The 18,235-nt window shown below is 42.4% G+C and overlaps 1 protein-coding gene across 1 annotated transcript in view; it reads left to right on the forward strand.

Moving 5' to 3' along the window:
• The window catches only part of NOL10 (nucleolar protein 10), an 85,955-nt gene that overhangs the window by 25,343 nt on the left and 42,377 nt on the right, over positions 1 to 18,235 (forward strand). The window contains exon 13 of the mRNA XM_081254174.1: positions 1,312 to 1,364. Coding sequence (XP_081110300.1) covers positions 1,312 to 1,364 — 53 coding nt within the window. The remainder of the gene's footprint in view (positions 1 to 1,311; positions 1,365 to 18,235) is intronic.

Raw genomic sequence — 18,235 nt, forward strand, 5'->3', positions numbered from 1 at the left:
TGAAGCCCCACCCTGATCCACAGCCTCACCCTGGGAGCCACGTCCCGTGCACAGTGAATAGTGTGGTCTCGAGAAAAGCAGGTCTGCAGACGCTAAATTCTTTATGTTTTTAATTGATTAATTAATTAATTTATTTATTTTTGGCTGTGTTGGGTCTTCGTTGCTGCGCACGGGCTTTCTCTAGTTGCAGCGAGCGGAGGCTACTCTTCGTTGCGGTGTGCGGGTTTCTCATTGCGGTGGCTTCTCTTGTTGCAGAGCACGGGCTCTAGGCACAGGGGCTTCAGTAGTTGCAGCACGTGGGCTCAGTAGTTGGGGCACGGGGGCACTAGAGCGCGCAGGCTTCAGGAGTTGCGGCGCATGGGTTCAGTAGTTGCAATGCGCAAGCTCTAGGGTGCGTGGGCTTAGTTGCTCCGCAGCATGTGGGATCTTCCCGGACCAGGGCTCGAACCCGTGTCCCCTGCATTGGCAGGTGGATTCTTTTTTTTTTTTTTTTTTTGCTGTACGCGGGCCTCTCACTACTGTGGCCTCTCCCGTTGCGGAGCACAGGCTCCGGACACACAGGCTCCGTGGCCATGGCTCGCGGGCCCAGCCGCTGCGCGGCATGTGGGATCTTCCGGGATAGGGGCACGAACCCGTGTCCCCTGCATCGGCAGGCGGACTCTCAACCACTGCGCCACCAGGGAAGCCCGGCAGGTGGATTCTTAACCACTGCGCCACCAGGGAAGTCCTAGGCTGTTAGATTCTGTATGGGTCTTTTCTAGTGTAGCTACACATAGCATTCCCTGTAAGCCATTTTGTTTTCTATTAAGGTGTAAAGTTTAATTCAAACATTAGGAACTACTTTGCTGTGCCATTTGGTGGGAAATACTTTACCTTGGTTCTTTGGTTCCTGATTAACAGAGAGAAACCTTTCTTCTTGACTTCCTTATTATTATTATAATAAATAGTGCATCAGAACTACATTTTATCTATGTGTCTGAAGCTTAAAACTTTCCCCCTTAAAAATGATGGCGAACTTTGTATAGACCTGAGCACTTCATGGTGGGAACTGCTCAGTCACTTAGCTAGTACAGACAGCCTAAGTGTTTTGCAGATGGGGAAGCTGGTCTTTCTGATACTTAATGTGCCCCGTCTGGGAGGGTCAGGGACCACAGGCCACAAGCTGACTCCGAGGGTGCCTGGCTGCCGGTCTGGCTCTTCTGCTGTTCGCTGTGTTCTGAGCACCTCACCCATTTCAAAACGTAAAACAAGTAGAAAAGGGAGCTTTTCTTTTCCCCATGTGTTTACCTTTTTCATTGTGTTTATTTTTAGGAATGCTTCTTACTGCCAATGAAACCCCCAAGATGGGCATCTATTACATTCCGGTAAGTGATACAGAAAGGAGTTATGATAAAAATAGGACAAGAAAAGATACTGTATTTTTAAGCTGGCTGTGTCGAGGGACTTTGGGTCTGCATGTGGCTGTGTAAATTAGACACAGTGGCTCACTTGTCAATTCCCTGTGCTTCCTAGAACCGGTAGAATAATGCTTAACCATTGTTTATGGGAAACTACTTAATATCCCATTAAAATCGTAGAAATTCGTCTTTATTCTTCAGATCTACATTTGTTTTTTGTTTCAAAGTGTTCCAGAATCTTAAACTTTCACCTGTTATTGATGAGGAGATCTAATCCTCTAAAATAAAAGTCTGGTTCTCTTCCAGTCATCTCTTTGTAGTTTGTGTCTTTTAAAAATGAGTTTAATGAAGGACCTAGGGGCAAAACGGGAATAAAGACACAGACCTACTTGAGAATGGACTTGAGGATATGGGGAGGGGGAAGGGTAAGCTGTGACAAAGCGAAAGAGAGGCATGGACATATATACACTACCAAACGTAAGGTAGATAGATAGTGGGAAGCAGCCACAGAGCACAGGGAGATCAGCTCGGTGCTCTGTGACCGCCTGGAGGGGTGGGATGGGGAGGGTGGGAGGGAGGGAGATGCATGAGGGAAGGGATGTGGGAACAGATGTATATGTATGACTGATTCACTTTGTTGTAAAGCAGAAACTAATTAAAAAAATTAAAAAAAAATGAGTTTATATAAAAGAAACTATCTTAGATTACCATGATCAGTGATGACATGCAGTTTGCAATCTTGTGCCGTTTTTTCTTCCTTAAAGAATTCTTCTGGTACGTTTGCCAGAAGCTTCCCTACCTTTACCTAAACAGAAAAGCATATAGTACAAAGTTGGCATTAGATTACGGTTAGCAAACATCTCCTTCTCTGAGATTTGGGGAGGAGCATGAGGGGTGTTGAAGATCAGATCTTTAGGGCGGTGAACTCTCTGTAATCCCTGTTAGCCTCCAGTTATGAAAGTTCTTTATATTGATGATGGTTTTTTGAAATAGCTCAACCATGTGTGTATTTCAAAAAAAAAAAAGTACTCTGTTGATGTTGCCTTCCTGTGGTTTCAGGAACCTGATATGTTGTTGAAAGCACTTTGAGTTGTTTCTTTTGATTGATAGTGAAATGAAGACTATTCAAACAGCAGCTTTTCCGTTTTCCTAAATTGTCATTTGTTCCTTTTCTCCCCGGAGTCTCACAAGTACTGCTTCCATATTCCTGTTAGTTTATATATCTTTATCTTCATCTGATCAATAAGTGATTGTATCAGCTGTGTGGCAGGCACAGTGCTGTAGGTTGGCAGTGTAACAGTGTAGAGGGTACTGCCCCTCTCTTCAAGGAGTTCATTATCAGGGAATAAAACAAGAGAGTAGACAATTTCCAGTCAGTGTGAAGAATGCTATAACAGAAGTAAGGAACCCATCATGGGGCTGGAAACTGGTGGGAAATGTGGAGGATACTCGGAGAAACCTTCCCAGAGGAATTGATTTCCAGGGAGAGACCAGAAGGCTGGTTCTGTCTCCTGGATGAAGAGGGTGGGGTGCAGAATGGGAGAAGGATCTTGGAAGTAAAGGGAGCATTGTGTGCTAAGATCAGGGAGAAGATAACACACGTGGCCGAGCATTACGCTTAAGGACTGGCAGTAGCTCAGGCTGAAAAGGTGCTCCGCAGCCAGGCTCTGATGGTCTTGTAGGCCAGGTGTGCCAGTGCAGGGCAGGCAATCCTGGAAAAGTTGTAAGCGGGAGAGTGCTATGGTCAGATTTGCATCGTTGAAGGATTATTTTGGCTGCCATCAGGAGAATGGATTAGGTAGGATCCAGTCCGGAAGCAGCACGAACAGGCTGCAGCAGTCCACAGGAGAGATCATGGTCCCTGTGTTACCTTGGCCAGGCCTCCCTTTTTAGTAGTTGGAGCTTTGGGGGTCCTGGGGTAATTTGAAAGAAGTCTGATCCGGTGGGCAGTGATTTCAGGGTTTGTTACCCATGCATAGCCAGGTGGTGTGTCCGGAGGTGTCCACTGATGAAGACTGGTGTCGATCACGAGAAGAGCCTTCCCTTGGTCCAGTGTTAATAGTCTTCTCACAGCGTCAGCCCCTGTGGGAACGTCAGGAGAGGCAGAATAAATCAGCTTGCCCCTCCCTTTACTTCTCCTGGTGGAGGTCTCTTTCCGTCTTCCTCTCAGGAGTGCTTACTGTGTTTTGATCGTCAGCAGCTGCTTATAAGGCATCGATGTCCTGAATGGAAGAGCCCTTCCTCCCGTCAGAAGTGTGTAGAATCCACCAGAATCTGAGATAGAGCGTGGAGGCCGCATTGGGGGTCTGCTCAACTGGTGAGCAGCCATGGGCTGAGAGGCCCTTGGTGTGGAGCCGGGGAGGGCAGTTCCGAGTACTTCTGCGGGAAGGCTGTCTTACCGGCTTGTGCTAAGGTGATGGCAGTGGGGGCAGAATTGGAAAGATTGTCCAGGTTGTAAGACAGGCTTGGTCATTGGTTGGACGTGAGGAGGAAAGGAGAGGAAGGAACCAAAGGTGACGGCTGCTTTCTGCTTGGTGAACATGCAGACGAGGAGGTCCCTCCCTGAATCCAGGAGGAGAAAGGGGGTGATAGACTCTTAGAACTGGAGGAGACCCTTATTCCCTTCTGCTTCTCTGGGTCTGTTTCTCACAGTGGGCTTTTTTGTTCCAAGTTCTGGGAACTTTCATTTGCACGTGTGAGAGGGGCTAGATGCTGGCCAGGTCGTGAGAAACTGCCTTCTTGACAAACGTTAGCTTATCTTATAAGGTCTTTGTAGTTTCAACTCTGTAGCTCAGATTTAACTTGAGCGCTGTGAGAAAGCATCCAGAGGCTGCCCCCAGGTGACCGCACGTGCGGACAGTGAGAGCAGGGTTGTTCTTGCGCAGCTAAGCATTGTGCTGCAGCTGGTAGGTAAGTGTTCCTTCCTGACCTGCCTTTCTGCCCTGCTGCCGCGCACGGAGTGAGGTTTTCGAGAGCCGCTTGTCTTTACTTGGAACCTGTTCTTTGTGACACTCCTTCAAAGCAGAGAGAGCCCAGGAGTCTGAAAGCCTGCCATCTTTCATAAGATTTTATCAAACTCGCCAAGCTGATATTTGGCAGAAAGGTTTATTTGAGGCCTAAAGAAACAGAGAAGTGTGTGTTTAGTACATACTTCACGCCAAATATGGGAGGTTGGGACTGGGATTTGTATCAACATCTTATAAACCAGGTATGAAAACTCTTTTTCCCTGCTTTGGGGCTGTGCTAAAAATGAAGACAGCTTAATGTTCTTTTAGCTTATTAATTTTTGCCTTTCTACCTGATACCATCTTTCTTGAATACTTGAAGTCTTTTTAGATTAAATGCAAATACTGATTTATATACTCTCTGCTACTTACCTATCCCAATAGCTAACTAGTCTTTTATGACCAAATGGATTTTCTCCAGCCCTTTCCCCATTTTCTCAGTACTCTCTTTTTTTTCCCTCTCGGAGACCAGGATCTGTTATTTTGTTTGTTTGTTTTTTAAATTCCAGGGCCTAATTCAGCTGCAGCTTTCAGGACTAATGCCAGAAATAGTCTTTCAAGTTGGGTTTCCTCTGAAATGTAATGTAATCGTAGGTTAGTTCTTCATAATTAACACCTTTGGCAACTGTATAGACTCCAGAGGGAATCCAGGTCCTGTGGCACCCAGCCCCAAACCTGCCAGTGTGCTGCGTACTGTTTCTGTTGGAAATGCTCCTTGGGCTCCAAGCCCCCGTGGGTCAGTGAGCTCCAGAGACCACTCATGACGGGATAGTTGATGGCTTGCATGTTTGATAATGTGTATGGATGTGTAAACTTGGGAAAAAGAGGATTATTATTTGTTTAGGAAGCTATTTGAATTAGAAGAATAAAAGTCAGTTGATTAAGGATGTATGGGTTTTTTTTTTCCTGAACATGTAAATTTAAGCCACTATAATGATTATATGCAATGTCACTGAACCCATCTTTCAGTATTGGCAGTTAGGTGTTTTATTTTAAAACATTTAAAACAGGGGAAAAAAATACTTGTTTTTATTTATTTATTTATTTATTTATTTATTTTGGCTGTGTTGGGTCTTTGTTTCTGTGCAAGGGCTTTCTCTAGTTGCGGCGAGCGGGGGCCACTCTTCATCGCCGTGCGCGGGCCTCTCACTGTCGCGGCCTCTCTTGTTGTGGAACGCAGGCTCAGTAGTTGTGGCTCACGGGCCTAGTTGCTCCGCGGCATGTGGGATCTTCCCAGACTAGGGCTCGAACCCGTGTCCCCTGCATTGGCAGGCAGATTCTCAACCACTGCGCCACCAGGGAAGCCCGAAATACTTGTTTTTATTGAGATGTTTTTATTCTTTATAAAGCATCAAAAAACTGTATTAAATATTTTAACATTTACTATTTAATTTAAAATTATATTTTAAATTTGGAAAGTACTTTTGGAGCCAGAGTACCTGCAAATAGGGCAGAGTTAAAAACATAAAGGGTTATATTTAACTTGCACCAGTGCTTCTGTTTCTTTTAAGAAAATAGCACTTGAACTTATCCAGCATAATGCATGAAACCTCCGGAACTCTGTCTTTGCAAAGAGAGATGACTACACATTAAGAAGCATAAAATCTCAAGAACGCTTGCTTCACTTAGTCGTAACACATATGCACATGTCCTCCCAAAGGCATGTAAAGCCAAAGGAAGTGCAAAAAAAATTAGTGAAGTTTAGTCAAATTTTGTGAAATGTAATAAAAGATTCAGTCTAGTGAATGTCTTTAAGTCTCTTCACTTCAGTGAGTTATCACTCACCAACCCAAAAGGTCTTCAAAAGAGCCATGGCCTCCAGATACCATCGCTGGGTTCACTTGCTCCTGTTCAGAGGGGTTTAGTCTGATTTAGATCAAACACCTGTGCTTCAGCCCTCCAGGAGACGAGGTCAGCGAGTGCCGCCTGGTTTGGGGGTGGTCAGAGAGGTTCTTTTGAAATACATTTGTAATGTTTGGAAGTCAGTTTTAGAGAAGTGCAATGAAAAATTTTGTAGTAGGTATATGGATATTTGCATTTGGGCAGATTTTGTTGTTGTTGCTCAGTAAAGAGTTAAAAATGGGTATCATAACCTTTTCACTGGTGTTTTTTTCTCTATGGGCTTTTGTGACTGAAACAAAGAAATTTAGATATGAACAAAGAAATTTAGATATGAACAATTTTGACTGTTCTGTCTGTGGTGAATTGAACTTGTTAGCCTACTTCTAAACTCAGCCACTATATTAGATTGTCCATTATCGAGGTATTTCTGTGGCCTCCCTCAGAGATGGCCTCTTTTTTCAAGGCCAGTATTTCAAATATTGCTGCTTGGGTATGTTTTGGCATAATTTTCCAGAAGGCTTAAGAACATAGTTATATAGTGCTTTCTAACAATTATTCCTTACCTTCACCATAGATACCATATTTTTATCAGCTGTTCAAATTGTAAATATGTTATTTTAGCTTAACATTAGATTTGACAGTGTCTTACAGATATTTTATGTCTCCTTTTTATATAACTATTATCTTCTCCATTTTAATTTTAAAGTTTAGGGTTAGAGACTTGGTCTTCTTTTTTTTTTCTTTTTTTTTTTTTGTGGTACGCGGGTCTCTCACTGTTGTGGCCTCTCCCGTTGCGGAGCACAGGCTCCGGACGTACAGGCTCAGCGGCCATGGCTCACGGGCCCAGCCACTCCGCGGCATGTGGGATCTTCCCGGACCGGGGCACGAACCCGCATCCCCTGCAACGGCAGGCGGACTCTCAATCACTGCACCACCAGGGAAGCCCTTCTTTTTTTTTTTTTTAATGTTTATTTATTTAATTTATTTATTTTGGTTGCACAGGGTCTTAGTTGCAGCACACGAGATCTTTAGTTGTGGCATGTTGCCTTCTTAGTTGCAGCATGCAAACTCTTGGTTGCGGCACGTGTGTGAGATCTAATTCCCCGACCAGGGATTCAACCCCGACCCCCTGCATTGGGAGTGTGGAGCCTTACCCACTGGACCACCAGGGAAGTCCCTTGGTCCTCTTTTTGTCTGATGATCACATCACACACCTGGGGGCAAAATGGTGAATGACAAGTTTGTCCCACAATCTCTAGAAACAACGCAAACAGCAGAGAGAATTTTGGCCAACAGAGAAGGTTCTGCTTCTCCTGGAGAGTTGGACGCGCTTTCTCCTTTAAAGTACATCTCGTATGCAGATCACTTAACCTTATCTCTAGTTAACCTTGGACACAGTTGACCAGGCTGTGCCTAGCTTCTAGAACACCACATTCTCTTGGTTCTCCTCCCGTCGCCCAGTTGGCCCTTCCAGTTGGTCTTCTTTGGTGGCTTCTCCTGCTGGCATAGCCCAGTGCTCGGGCCTCAGCTCTCTCCCCTTGACCAAAATGTTAGTGAGCCCTGGGGCTTAGTGCTTGTCTCTTTGTTTATTCTCCCCCAGGGAGCTCATCTGTCCCTAGGCTCTGTAAGGCACCTGCGTGCTGCTGACTTCCAAACTTCTGTCTGCAGCCTTTCCTTCCTCTCGGAGCTGCAGAGTTACATATCCACTGGGCTACTGGGCTTCTCCACCTGGACGTCTACTTGGTGCACTGTATTAAGGTGCCTGCGGCAGAAGTCTGGATCCCAGCTCTCCACCCGCCCCGCCCCTGCCTGTCTCCCATTCCAGCAGAGGCACTGTTGTCTCCTCAGTTTCCAGGCCCAGAGCGAGTGCAGGCAGCACCGTGTTTCCTCCCCCTCTCTTCACGCCTCCTCGTCCAGTCCATCCGAATGTCACATCAACTCTTTTTCCAATATTGGTTCAAATCCAGCCATTTTTCAGTACTTCCGCTCCTTCCACTCATCTGGATTACCTTAGTGACCTCTTAACTGATCTTTCTTCTTTTACTTTTGTCTCTCTTGCATTCTGTTTTCCATACAACAGCCAGGTTGATTTAAAATATAAAAATAAAAACAAAAATCAGAGTCTGTCATTCTTCCTAAACCTTCCAAAGGCTTATCATTTTGCATAGCGTAGCATCTTAACTCCTATTGTAACTTAAAATGTCCCACAAACAGGAAAAGACTAAAACACCAGAGTCTCCATTTTCTCTCACCCATTAGAGACTAGATCTCTGTAATCCATTTATCCATTTACAGGGATCACCAGATGGTTAGAGCATAAGACCAAATCCCCAGTCATTGCTGCCAGCAAGGGGGAATAACTTATAGACCATAAATTAACCAAAACCCAAACACAAAATTAGTAGAGAGGAAAATTAAAGTTAGAAAAACAGAGTTACCGAAGTTCTGTTGCCCCTTTGGATTCATATGGAGCCAAGAAGAAAAGCTGTGCTTGGCTGTGCTTCTCTGGTGATGAAGTTTCCCTGACACCGTCAGGTGAATCCATTGTGCATCTTGGTGAGACCTCTAAAACTGTCAAAGGATAATTTTCAGAAAAATGTGAAGTCATGACTTTCACATAGATATCAGATGAATATGTGTTGAAAATTTCATTTAACTTATTAATTAAATAAGGGAATCAGGCACATGTCATCAAAGGTGAAGTCTAAAATAGCACAGATTTACGTGGAATAAAGTGATACTGAATTGGGAATGTGCAAATAAATAGATAGGCCTTTCTGAAGTTATGGAGGGTTATCTGTCCAGGACAGAATGCATTTGCATGACTGTAGACAATGATCTTCCATTGCTGTCAGTTACTTGCAATTTACAGAGTTGTAAAATATATCCCATGGAATCAGAATCAGATCATCTCTAGACCAGGAGTTTGGCAAACTAAACACCTAAGCACCAGCTGCCTGTTTTTGTAAATAAAGTTTTACTGGAACACAGTGCACGCATTCATTTATTACGTGTTGTCTATGGCAGCTTTCTGACTAAAAAGGCATAGTTGTGTAGTTACGACAGAAGGACCCTGTGGTCTGCAAGCCCTAAAATCTCTACCTGGTCGTTTAAGGAAAAGTTTGTGGCCCCCACTCTAGAGTATGCGTAGCTTTCCATTGAACACAAAATCTTCCTATATTTATTTACTTATTTATAAATTTATATAAATAATAAATATATGAATACATTTATAAATAATAAATATATGAATACACTTATAAATAATAAATGTATATCTTTCCTCATTATAATGTAAAACATGGACACAGGGATATTGTTTTGCTCTTTTCCCTGTTATATTCCCAGGACCTAAAGCAGTGTCTACTATACTATAGACATTGAATTAATATGTGCTGAAGATTAATAAAACAAATACATATGAGAGTAATATGATGACCGTAATTTGAAGAATCTTGGATAACATTTGCATGTTTTGACAAGGGCTGGTTTGCAATGATTTTTAGCTGTTATACCAAATTCAAATTGAACATCTGCCCTTTTCTCCTACCATTAGTGAAATTAAAAAGTGGAGAACATGACTCATAAGTGTTAGACATAATTTTTATACAGTAGGGTGAGGATCAGTTCCTTTGGTCTGACAGTGTGTTCTGCAGCAGAATCAGAGAACCTTGGGACGATGCAATCATTGTGTTTGGGAATGCGGACAGACTTCTAAAAGAAATGCCTTGTCCGGATGTGGGGGCGATCTGGCTGCGACATCTGTCACCCCATTGATCGCCACGGTTGGTTCGGCTGGTCTGGCTGGCTGGGCGGGTGTCCCCTTCCTCCCTCACCGCTCCACGTGCGTCCCTCCCGAAGCTGCGCGCTCGGTCGGGGAGGACGACCTTCCCCCATAGAGGAGGACCGTTCTTCGGTCAAGGGTGTACGAGTAGCTGCGCTCCCCTGCTGGAACCTCCAGACGGGCTCTCAAGGTCCATTTGTGGGAGAACGTGGGGTGGTCAGGCTTCCAGGACTCCAGACACATCCAAATGAGGCGCTGCACGTGGCAGTCTGCCTTTCTTTAAAAAAAAAAAAAAAAAAAAAAAAGAAATGCCTTGTCCAAAAGATTTAACGGTGCTGTTAAGATGAACTCTTTCCTAGAAAAATACAAAAGGAGAATGTGAAAGTAAGGGCATTTAGCTTTTGTTGTACCTTTTTTGAAATTTGTGGAAAAGTTGGCTTCAGGATGGACTTAACGTGTTTTAAAGATTGGAAACAATGCCATTGTTTTTCTTCCTGTGCTTTAGCTGGAGCTGGTGGAAGTCCTGTGCGTGCTGCTCCCTAAGATTTGGCTTTGAATCTGGACCATTGATCTATTTCGATTTGAAGCCAAGGCTGAAGGCATTTATGTTTACTAATTTGATACCAGAGATTCCCCAGATGTGAGATCTCTTCAGACCACTAGTGTATATTGAAATGGCCCTGAATATATTAGTGTCCATGTAGAGTCCTAAAAGTGATGGATCACGTTTTCCTCTAAGATGCTTATTTAAGCAGAGAGCTGTTGGATGTAGTGACAGAAGTAATTTTGTTAGAAATTCCTTTTTTGTTGTTGTTTTGTTTTTTTAGATTTAGAAATTCCTATTTTCTAGTGCCAGTTGCAACGTATTCTCTTGGTTTAGGGAGGTAGTACCAGATGCAAAGAAAACTGCCCTCGGGGGAGTTTGCCAACATACAAGGGATGTACAAAACAGAACATAAACTGGACAAATAATTGCTGAAATGGCTTTCCACGATAAAGGGTTTCCAACGTGCTGCGAAGGAACAGGGGAAGCTTTTGAAGTACAGAACACTAGAGCAGGAAGGGAACTTTGAGGTCATCTAGTCTAGCCCCTTAATTTATAGGCGGAATCAAGTCATTTGTTCAAGGTCAAATGACAAGTTGGTCACAGAGCTGGATCTAGAAGGCATTTCTTTTTTTTTTTTAAACATCTTTATTGGAGTATAATTGCTTTACAATGGTGTGTTAGTTTCTGCTTTATAACAAAGTGAATCATAGAAGGCATTTCTTCATTCCATATTACTTATGGAAGGAATTTCAAAATTAGTCTGACCTGAGTTGGAATACCAGCTTTGCTACTTGTAAATATGGTGACTTTGAATAAGTTACTTATCTTGTCTCAGCCTTGGTTTCTTGAGCTACAAAGGAAGAATGATGTTGTAAGGCAGCTACGTACAGTAGCTACTTAGTCATTTATCATGGTGCTTGGTGACTGATAGATGTTCAGCGGATTGTTACTGTTAGACTTTTTTTGCAATGAGTAAAATTTGATGGGTCCAGTGTCAAAGACTATTTATATTTAGCATTACATGGACATGGGCTTTTATGTAGCTTTTAGGAGGAATGTGATACTGAGCAAAATAAAGATACACTGAAAAGGTTGTGACAGAATCATAGGTGTGAGTGAGGAAAATGACTTCAGAAATATGATTTGAGATTGTTCGGTCAGTTACAGATCATATAAAATAGAGGTTGAGAAAGAACTATTGAATGCCATTGGTTTTGCCGTTAGCTATTGAAACAGAAAGCAGTGATGAAATCTGGTTGCTCAAATTAAAAATCTGATTTTTAAAAGTGAAGTCCATTTCTCCACATTATATAAACAGAGCACACTCTTTATAGAAAGCATCAAATAAAGACGAGTAGAAACGTCACTCTTCCATCATCCAAAGGCAAACACATTTTAACATTTGGCTCTATTTTTTCCATTGTTTTAATCTGAAACGTTGATATGGTTTAACCTCTTGCCTTTTTCCCACTTAATTAATGTTTCCCCAAATTATCATAAGCTCTTGGAGATCATTAAAAAGTGGGTTTTGTGTGTGAATATAAAAATAACATATAGTTTTTAAAAAAGTTTAAATAGATGAAAAAACCAACTATAGTCTCACCAAGTCAGAGGCATTCTTGCTAATATTTCTGTTACATTTTCTTTGCATTTGGGAACATCTTGGTGGCTATTGATTACATTTTCACTTAAATCCTATAATTACGCTCACTTAGCTTACGTAAATTTAAATAGAGGTCTTTCAAGGTGTGGGTGCTGGGGGGCGATGTGGCTCCATCCATCTCACGCTGCAGGCCTGTGTCTAGGACTGAATTTAAGCTGGAAGATCGTTTCTCAGCTAACAGAAATCAGCCCTAATTCTCTAAAGCATCCACTGAATGTAGTCGGTCACCTTCTCATCTGTGCATTTAGGAAGGTACTAGTTACGTATCATTCTTGGGAGACTTGAGAAAACAGTCGTTTTCTGCGTTATGTGGTTGAGATGAGGAACGCCACTCAAAAAAGGCTGCTTGAATGTTTTCTTCAAAAGATTTTTGTTCCCAGTACCTCTCATAGCATTGCCACACTGAGTGTGATTCTGGTAATTTAAGGTAAGGGGTTTTGGTATGACAAGGCTCCTGGCTATAGGTCACTGTATCTGGTCCTGGTCCAACACCTGAGGCATAGATGCTCTTTTAGACATACTGAAGGACATCCCGAAGGGATTTTTCAAGTTTGATTACTCTTTATTTAGTCTTAGCTGCTTGGCTTTAGAACCTGGTCTCTATGTAAGAGGTTAAACCAATGAAATTCAGAAATTTTCAATGCAATGGACAGAGTAGGAGAAAGGGAAAGATTTAAAAAATATAGTTAATAGCAAGTTCAGAATGAGTGAGATAGGGCTTAGCAGCAGCATTTGTGAAAAAGGGATCCAGGGGTTTTGTTCACCTCTAAATCAAAGGCATAAATTAAGCAGAATGTTGGCAGTGACTCCACAGGTGAGTGGGGGTGGGGAAGGACGAGGGGGTACAATGAAAGGGCCATCGTGAGGCTGTTAACATGAATGTTCATTGAGAAATATTTCACAGATTGAGGATTAGAGAAAGCTCAGAAAGGGTTCAGGAATTGTGTTATCAGGCAGCATCTAGAGAAGGCATGTTTTTAGGATTTAGGAAAAGAATAAGTTCATAAAAGAAAGTCACCCTTTGTGAGGTAAAAAAAAAAAAATGATGGGGCATTAGACTAAGGAAGAAAATTTTCATTATTGAGAGTGTGGGAAGAGCAATCAGAATACAGGAGGGACTGAAGGACTGACCTTTCAGAGCTTCTAAAATGAAGAAAAAGACAAATTTGAATGAAAAACATGATCCATCTTAATTTGAGTTCAAAGATGCGTATTTTTTAGATGTCTTGATTCATAATAATGCAGATGGGACATATGCTTTATTTTGTTCTCTAAAAAAAGCATTTAAAAGATACAGCCAAGCCCATAAGAAAGATCTGGAGGGATAAGACATCTTATGGAAGGTGATAGACCTACTTTTATGGAGAAAAAAATGTGAGGCACTTAAAGTCAGAACAGCAAGTTAGTGGAAAAGTTAGATTCCAAACTCCATGTATTTTCATTACCTTCTTCTAATTAACAAAAAAGGAGAGGGATGAAAAGCAGATGCATTTCTTTTTAGTGAGCTTCCTTTCTAACCCAAGCTCACAGCAGATCTACTGTAACTGAATTTTATCTTATGCATGAAATCGCTTTATAAAGTGTTGCGTTCTGTTTGTAATTTTTCAGTTGTATATTCATAATTGTGAAATGGGAAGTAGGGCATAAATGTCAGGTGGCTAATAAAGTATTCTGATCTAATACAAACAAGTTGTTTGTGTCTTTACAAAGGGGAAATGGGGACTTCCTATTTTAATCTAAACACTTTCAGGCAGTAACATAGTATCTGTGGCATCTTTCTCAACAAAGGAAATCCTCCATTTCCCATCACATTTTATTGGGTCACAAGAATAGCAGACATACAGAAAGCGTTAATGTGTGACACTCAGGAAGTAATTTTCTGAGCATCCTGTCACATTTTCAAAAGTTAATTTCAGTTCCAGCGAGGTAAAAATGAATGTAATTTCCATATGGAAACATTTGACGCACGTATGACATTTATTTTATTATGTTAATATGTTAGATGATATTTATTTCTGCATAAATGTTTACACATCTGGCATGCCCATTTTCTTGAAAGTAAATAACAACTTCCTATTCGGATGCTAGGTTTTCAGTTCTGAATCAAATATTGACCAAAGATCTTATCTCCCAGCCCTGGTGATTACATGCTTACCAGGTTGATCTCTTTACCATTCTTGTTTTGGACAAGATAGAGTTGGAAGTACATCTAGTATTCTTTTGTCCTGTTGGTGTGGTCACCTAGTTGGTGGTGGTAGAATGTAGTGCTCACAACCAGGGATTGATTTTAGTTTCTGAGTTTACCTGACTGCTTGAATCCTCTGGCACTTTCTTTGATTAATATGCCCATTACCTACTATGTTTTTTGTTGTTGTTGTGTTTTGGTTTTTTTTCCTTAAAAGTAGAAGGCAGGGGCTTCCCTGGTGGTGCAGTGGTTGAGAGTCCGCCTGCCGATGCAGGGGACACAGGTTCGTGCCCCGGTCCGGGAAGATCCCACATGCCGCGGAGCGGCTGGGCCCGTGAGCCGTGGCCGCGGAGCCTGCGTGTCCGGAGCCTGTGTTCCGCAACGGGAGAGGCCACAGCAGTGAGGGGCCCACGTACCGCAAAAAAAAAACACAAAAAAATTTATTCTGGAAATTTTCAAATATACATAAAAGTAAAGAGAAATATAAAGAGCCCCCATCTATCCATCTCCTTGCTTCAGTATCATGTGCTTTCCCCCCATGCTTTTTTGGGGGGTGGTGGCGGGTTTGACTCGTATTATTAGCAGTTTAAATTGCTGTAGAAAGAAGTTGTTGAAAATTGTTAAATGGAAATGAATAATTGACCTGCACATTGGCACAAATCTTTAGTTAGGCTGTGTATTTACCTTCTTGAGGAACAGAACATTATTCTTGGTTGGAAACAAATAATGGGTAAATGATAATAGTGAGACGTATTGAAAGGAAGTTTAGATCTGTTTATGCTTCTTTCATATTTGCACATGGTTGTATCATTCATTCAGTCATTTATTTGTATGACTATTTTTTTAGAGCAGTTTTCAAAACGTTCACAGCAAAATCGCGTGGAAAGTACAGAGTTTCCACATACCCCCTCTCTCTCACACCCGCCCCCCCACACACACAATGTACACCGCCTTCTCCACTGTCAGCATCCTGCACCAGAGGGTACATTTGTTGTAGTCGATGAACTGACATTGACACATCATTATCACCCAAAGTCATTAGGGCTCACCCTTGGAGTTGTCCATTCTGTGGGTTTTGACAAATGTATAATGACATGTATCCACCATTATATATCACACAGAATGGTTTCACTGCCCAAAAAATCCTCTGTGCTCCACCTATTACTCCCTCCCTCTTCCCCCAAGCCCCTGCCAACCACTCGTCTTTTTACTATCTGTGTGGTTTTGCCTTTTCCAGATGTCACATAGTTGGAATCATACAGTATTTAGCCTTTTTAGATTGGCTTCTTTCACTTAGTAATATGCCTTTAAGATCCCTCCGTGTCTTTCTGTGGCTTGATAGCTCATTTCTTTTTATTGCTGAATACTCGTCCATTGTATGGATGTACCACGGTCTGTTTATTCATTCACCTGTTGAACTTGTTGCTTCAGGTTTTGGCAGTTATAAATAAAGATGCTCTAAGCCTTCATGTGCATGTTTTTGTGTGGACATAAGTTTTCAACTCTTTTGGGTAAATAGCAAGGAGTGTGATTGCTGCATTGTCCGATAAAAGTATGTTTAGTTTTGTAAGAAACTGCCAGACTATTCCAAAGTGTCTGTACCATTTTGCATTCCCACCAGCAATGAAAGAGAATTGCTGTTGCTCCATATCCTTGTCAGCTTTTGGTGCTATCAGTGTTTTGGATTTTAGCTCTTCTAATGGTGTGCAGTGGTATCTCATTGTTTTAATTTGTAAGTACATTAATTTTTATATTGGTCACTGAAGGAAATCCAACCCTTTGTTTTTTGCCTTTGTGGGCTTGACTAGATAGTCTCTGTTGACTAGCTTCTAGTTTGAGTTTTTGGGGGAGTAAGGATCATTGGACAAATCCTTAGTAGGCACCTTTCACGCACCTGCACTAAGGCCTGGGATATTAAAGACATTTTATTTGTTGCCTTGGAGCTTATAGTTTTGTAAAGGAACAAACATTACAGTTGTAGGAGCACACTAGGAAGCCATCTTCCCATAGGTGGGATAGTCAGGGGGAGTACAGACATTTGAATTGAATCTTGAAGAACATGCAGGAGTTAACCAACAAAGAGGTAGAAAGAAAGGTGGTGGAATCAGGGAGATCTTTCTACACACAGGGAGTTGAAACTAGATGCTAGAGCCTCAGATCTGTTCTGTGCGCCTGGGAGGAGCTTAGGTTTTCCAGAGGCAGGGAGGGGCAAGAAATAAATAAAACTGGAGAGATGTAATAAGGGCCTTAAATCTAAACCTTTTGTACTGTGTTAGCGTTTTTGCTTTTGATTTGAAGTGGAGCGGCATGCCTTTGAGGGGGTTTATTCAGGGGAGTGCGATCAGATATGGGTGTAAGATTATTCTGCCCATAGGGAGTGGGTGGCTTTGGAAGCAGGAGCTGGGACAGAGCGTAACTGATAAGGAAAGGTCCTGAGAGCGCCCTCTGAGGTAGTGGCCGCGGCTGGTGAAGGAAGAGACAGAAGAGGCAGTGAGGAGGTAATGCCTGCTTAGGGCTTGGTGCTCATTGGGAGTGGAGGCTAGGAGGCAGATGGGAACTGAATGAACCATGGTGCCGTTCACAGAGGTAAAAGCTGCAGAGGGTGGGGTAGGTGCTAAGCTGAGCCTTGGAAGTGTTGAGGTGACTTGAAATTTTCTCTCCCAGGTGTATGATTTAAAACTCCAAAGCTTCAGAGAATGGCAAGCTACTTCCTGGGAGGGAGTTGTGTTTTTTTTGCGGTACGCGGGCCTCTCTCTCACTGTTGTGGCCTCTCCCGTTGCGGAGCACAGGCTCCGGACGCGCAGGCTCAGCGGCCATGGCTCACGGGCCCAGCCGCTCTGCGGCATGTGGGATCTTCCCGGACCGGGGCACGAACCCGTGTCCCCTGCATCGGCAGGCGGACTCTCAACCACTGCGCCACCAGGAAAGCCCTGGGAGGGAGTTTTGATCTTTTGGTTTTTTGGTTTATCTCTATGGAAAGGATCAAAAGTTGTGAGTGAGTTAAGTTCTTGAATTTTCTAGAGAGAAAAAGGATCTTTTGTCTTTCTTAAAGGTCTCTTCTCAGTCAGTATCACAAATACCAATCCAGATGTTCACTAAGGGTCTCAATCGTGAATTATAGGCTCTGAAACAATTGATGTTTCAGTTTGATGTTGTAGGGGGCTTGTCAATCATTTGGTAACTCTGTCTGTGTCTGTGCCTCTGTCCTTTTGGAGATGTTGTTTATTACTTTAGGAAAAATGCTCTTTTTTTTTTTAATCAAACATTGTAAAGATATATAACCAAGGAAGAAAAAGTCCTTCATAACCGCCCCTCCTCCCACTACCATTCTTAACAGGACGGTGCATACTCTTTGCAGAGTCAAGTCAGTTCTCTCTCCCTCCATGCCTCCCCGCAAACCCCCCAAACACTAGCATGTGCATTTTAGCAGAATTGGGGTCTCATGATGCATACAATTTCGAAAGGGGTTTTTGTCACTTAACGATGTGTTGTTCTGATCAGATCAGATAAATATAAAGCATACCCATTCTTTTTAATAGTTGCACAATATTTCATTATATAGATATGTCATAATTTATTTGTCTAGTTTCCTATTAATGGATATTCACCACTCATTTCTTTCAGTTCCCTAACCAGTGCTGTTTAGTAGAACTTCTCTGATGGAAATATTCTAAGATCTGCTCTGTCCAACATGGCAGCCGCTAGCCATGTGTGATTATTAAGCATTTGAAATGTGCTTGGTGTGCCTAAGGAACTGAATTTTAAATTTTACTCCATCTTAGTTAATTTAAGTAGTCACATGTGGCTAGTGG

Source organism: Mesoplodon bidens, assembly GCF_964165515.1.
Source record: "Mesoplodon bidens genome assembly, chromosome: 14".
Classification (NCBI taxonomy): Eukaryota; Metazoa; Chordata; class Mammalia; order Artiodactyla; family Ziphiidae; genus Mesoplodon; species Mesoplodon bidens.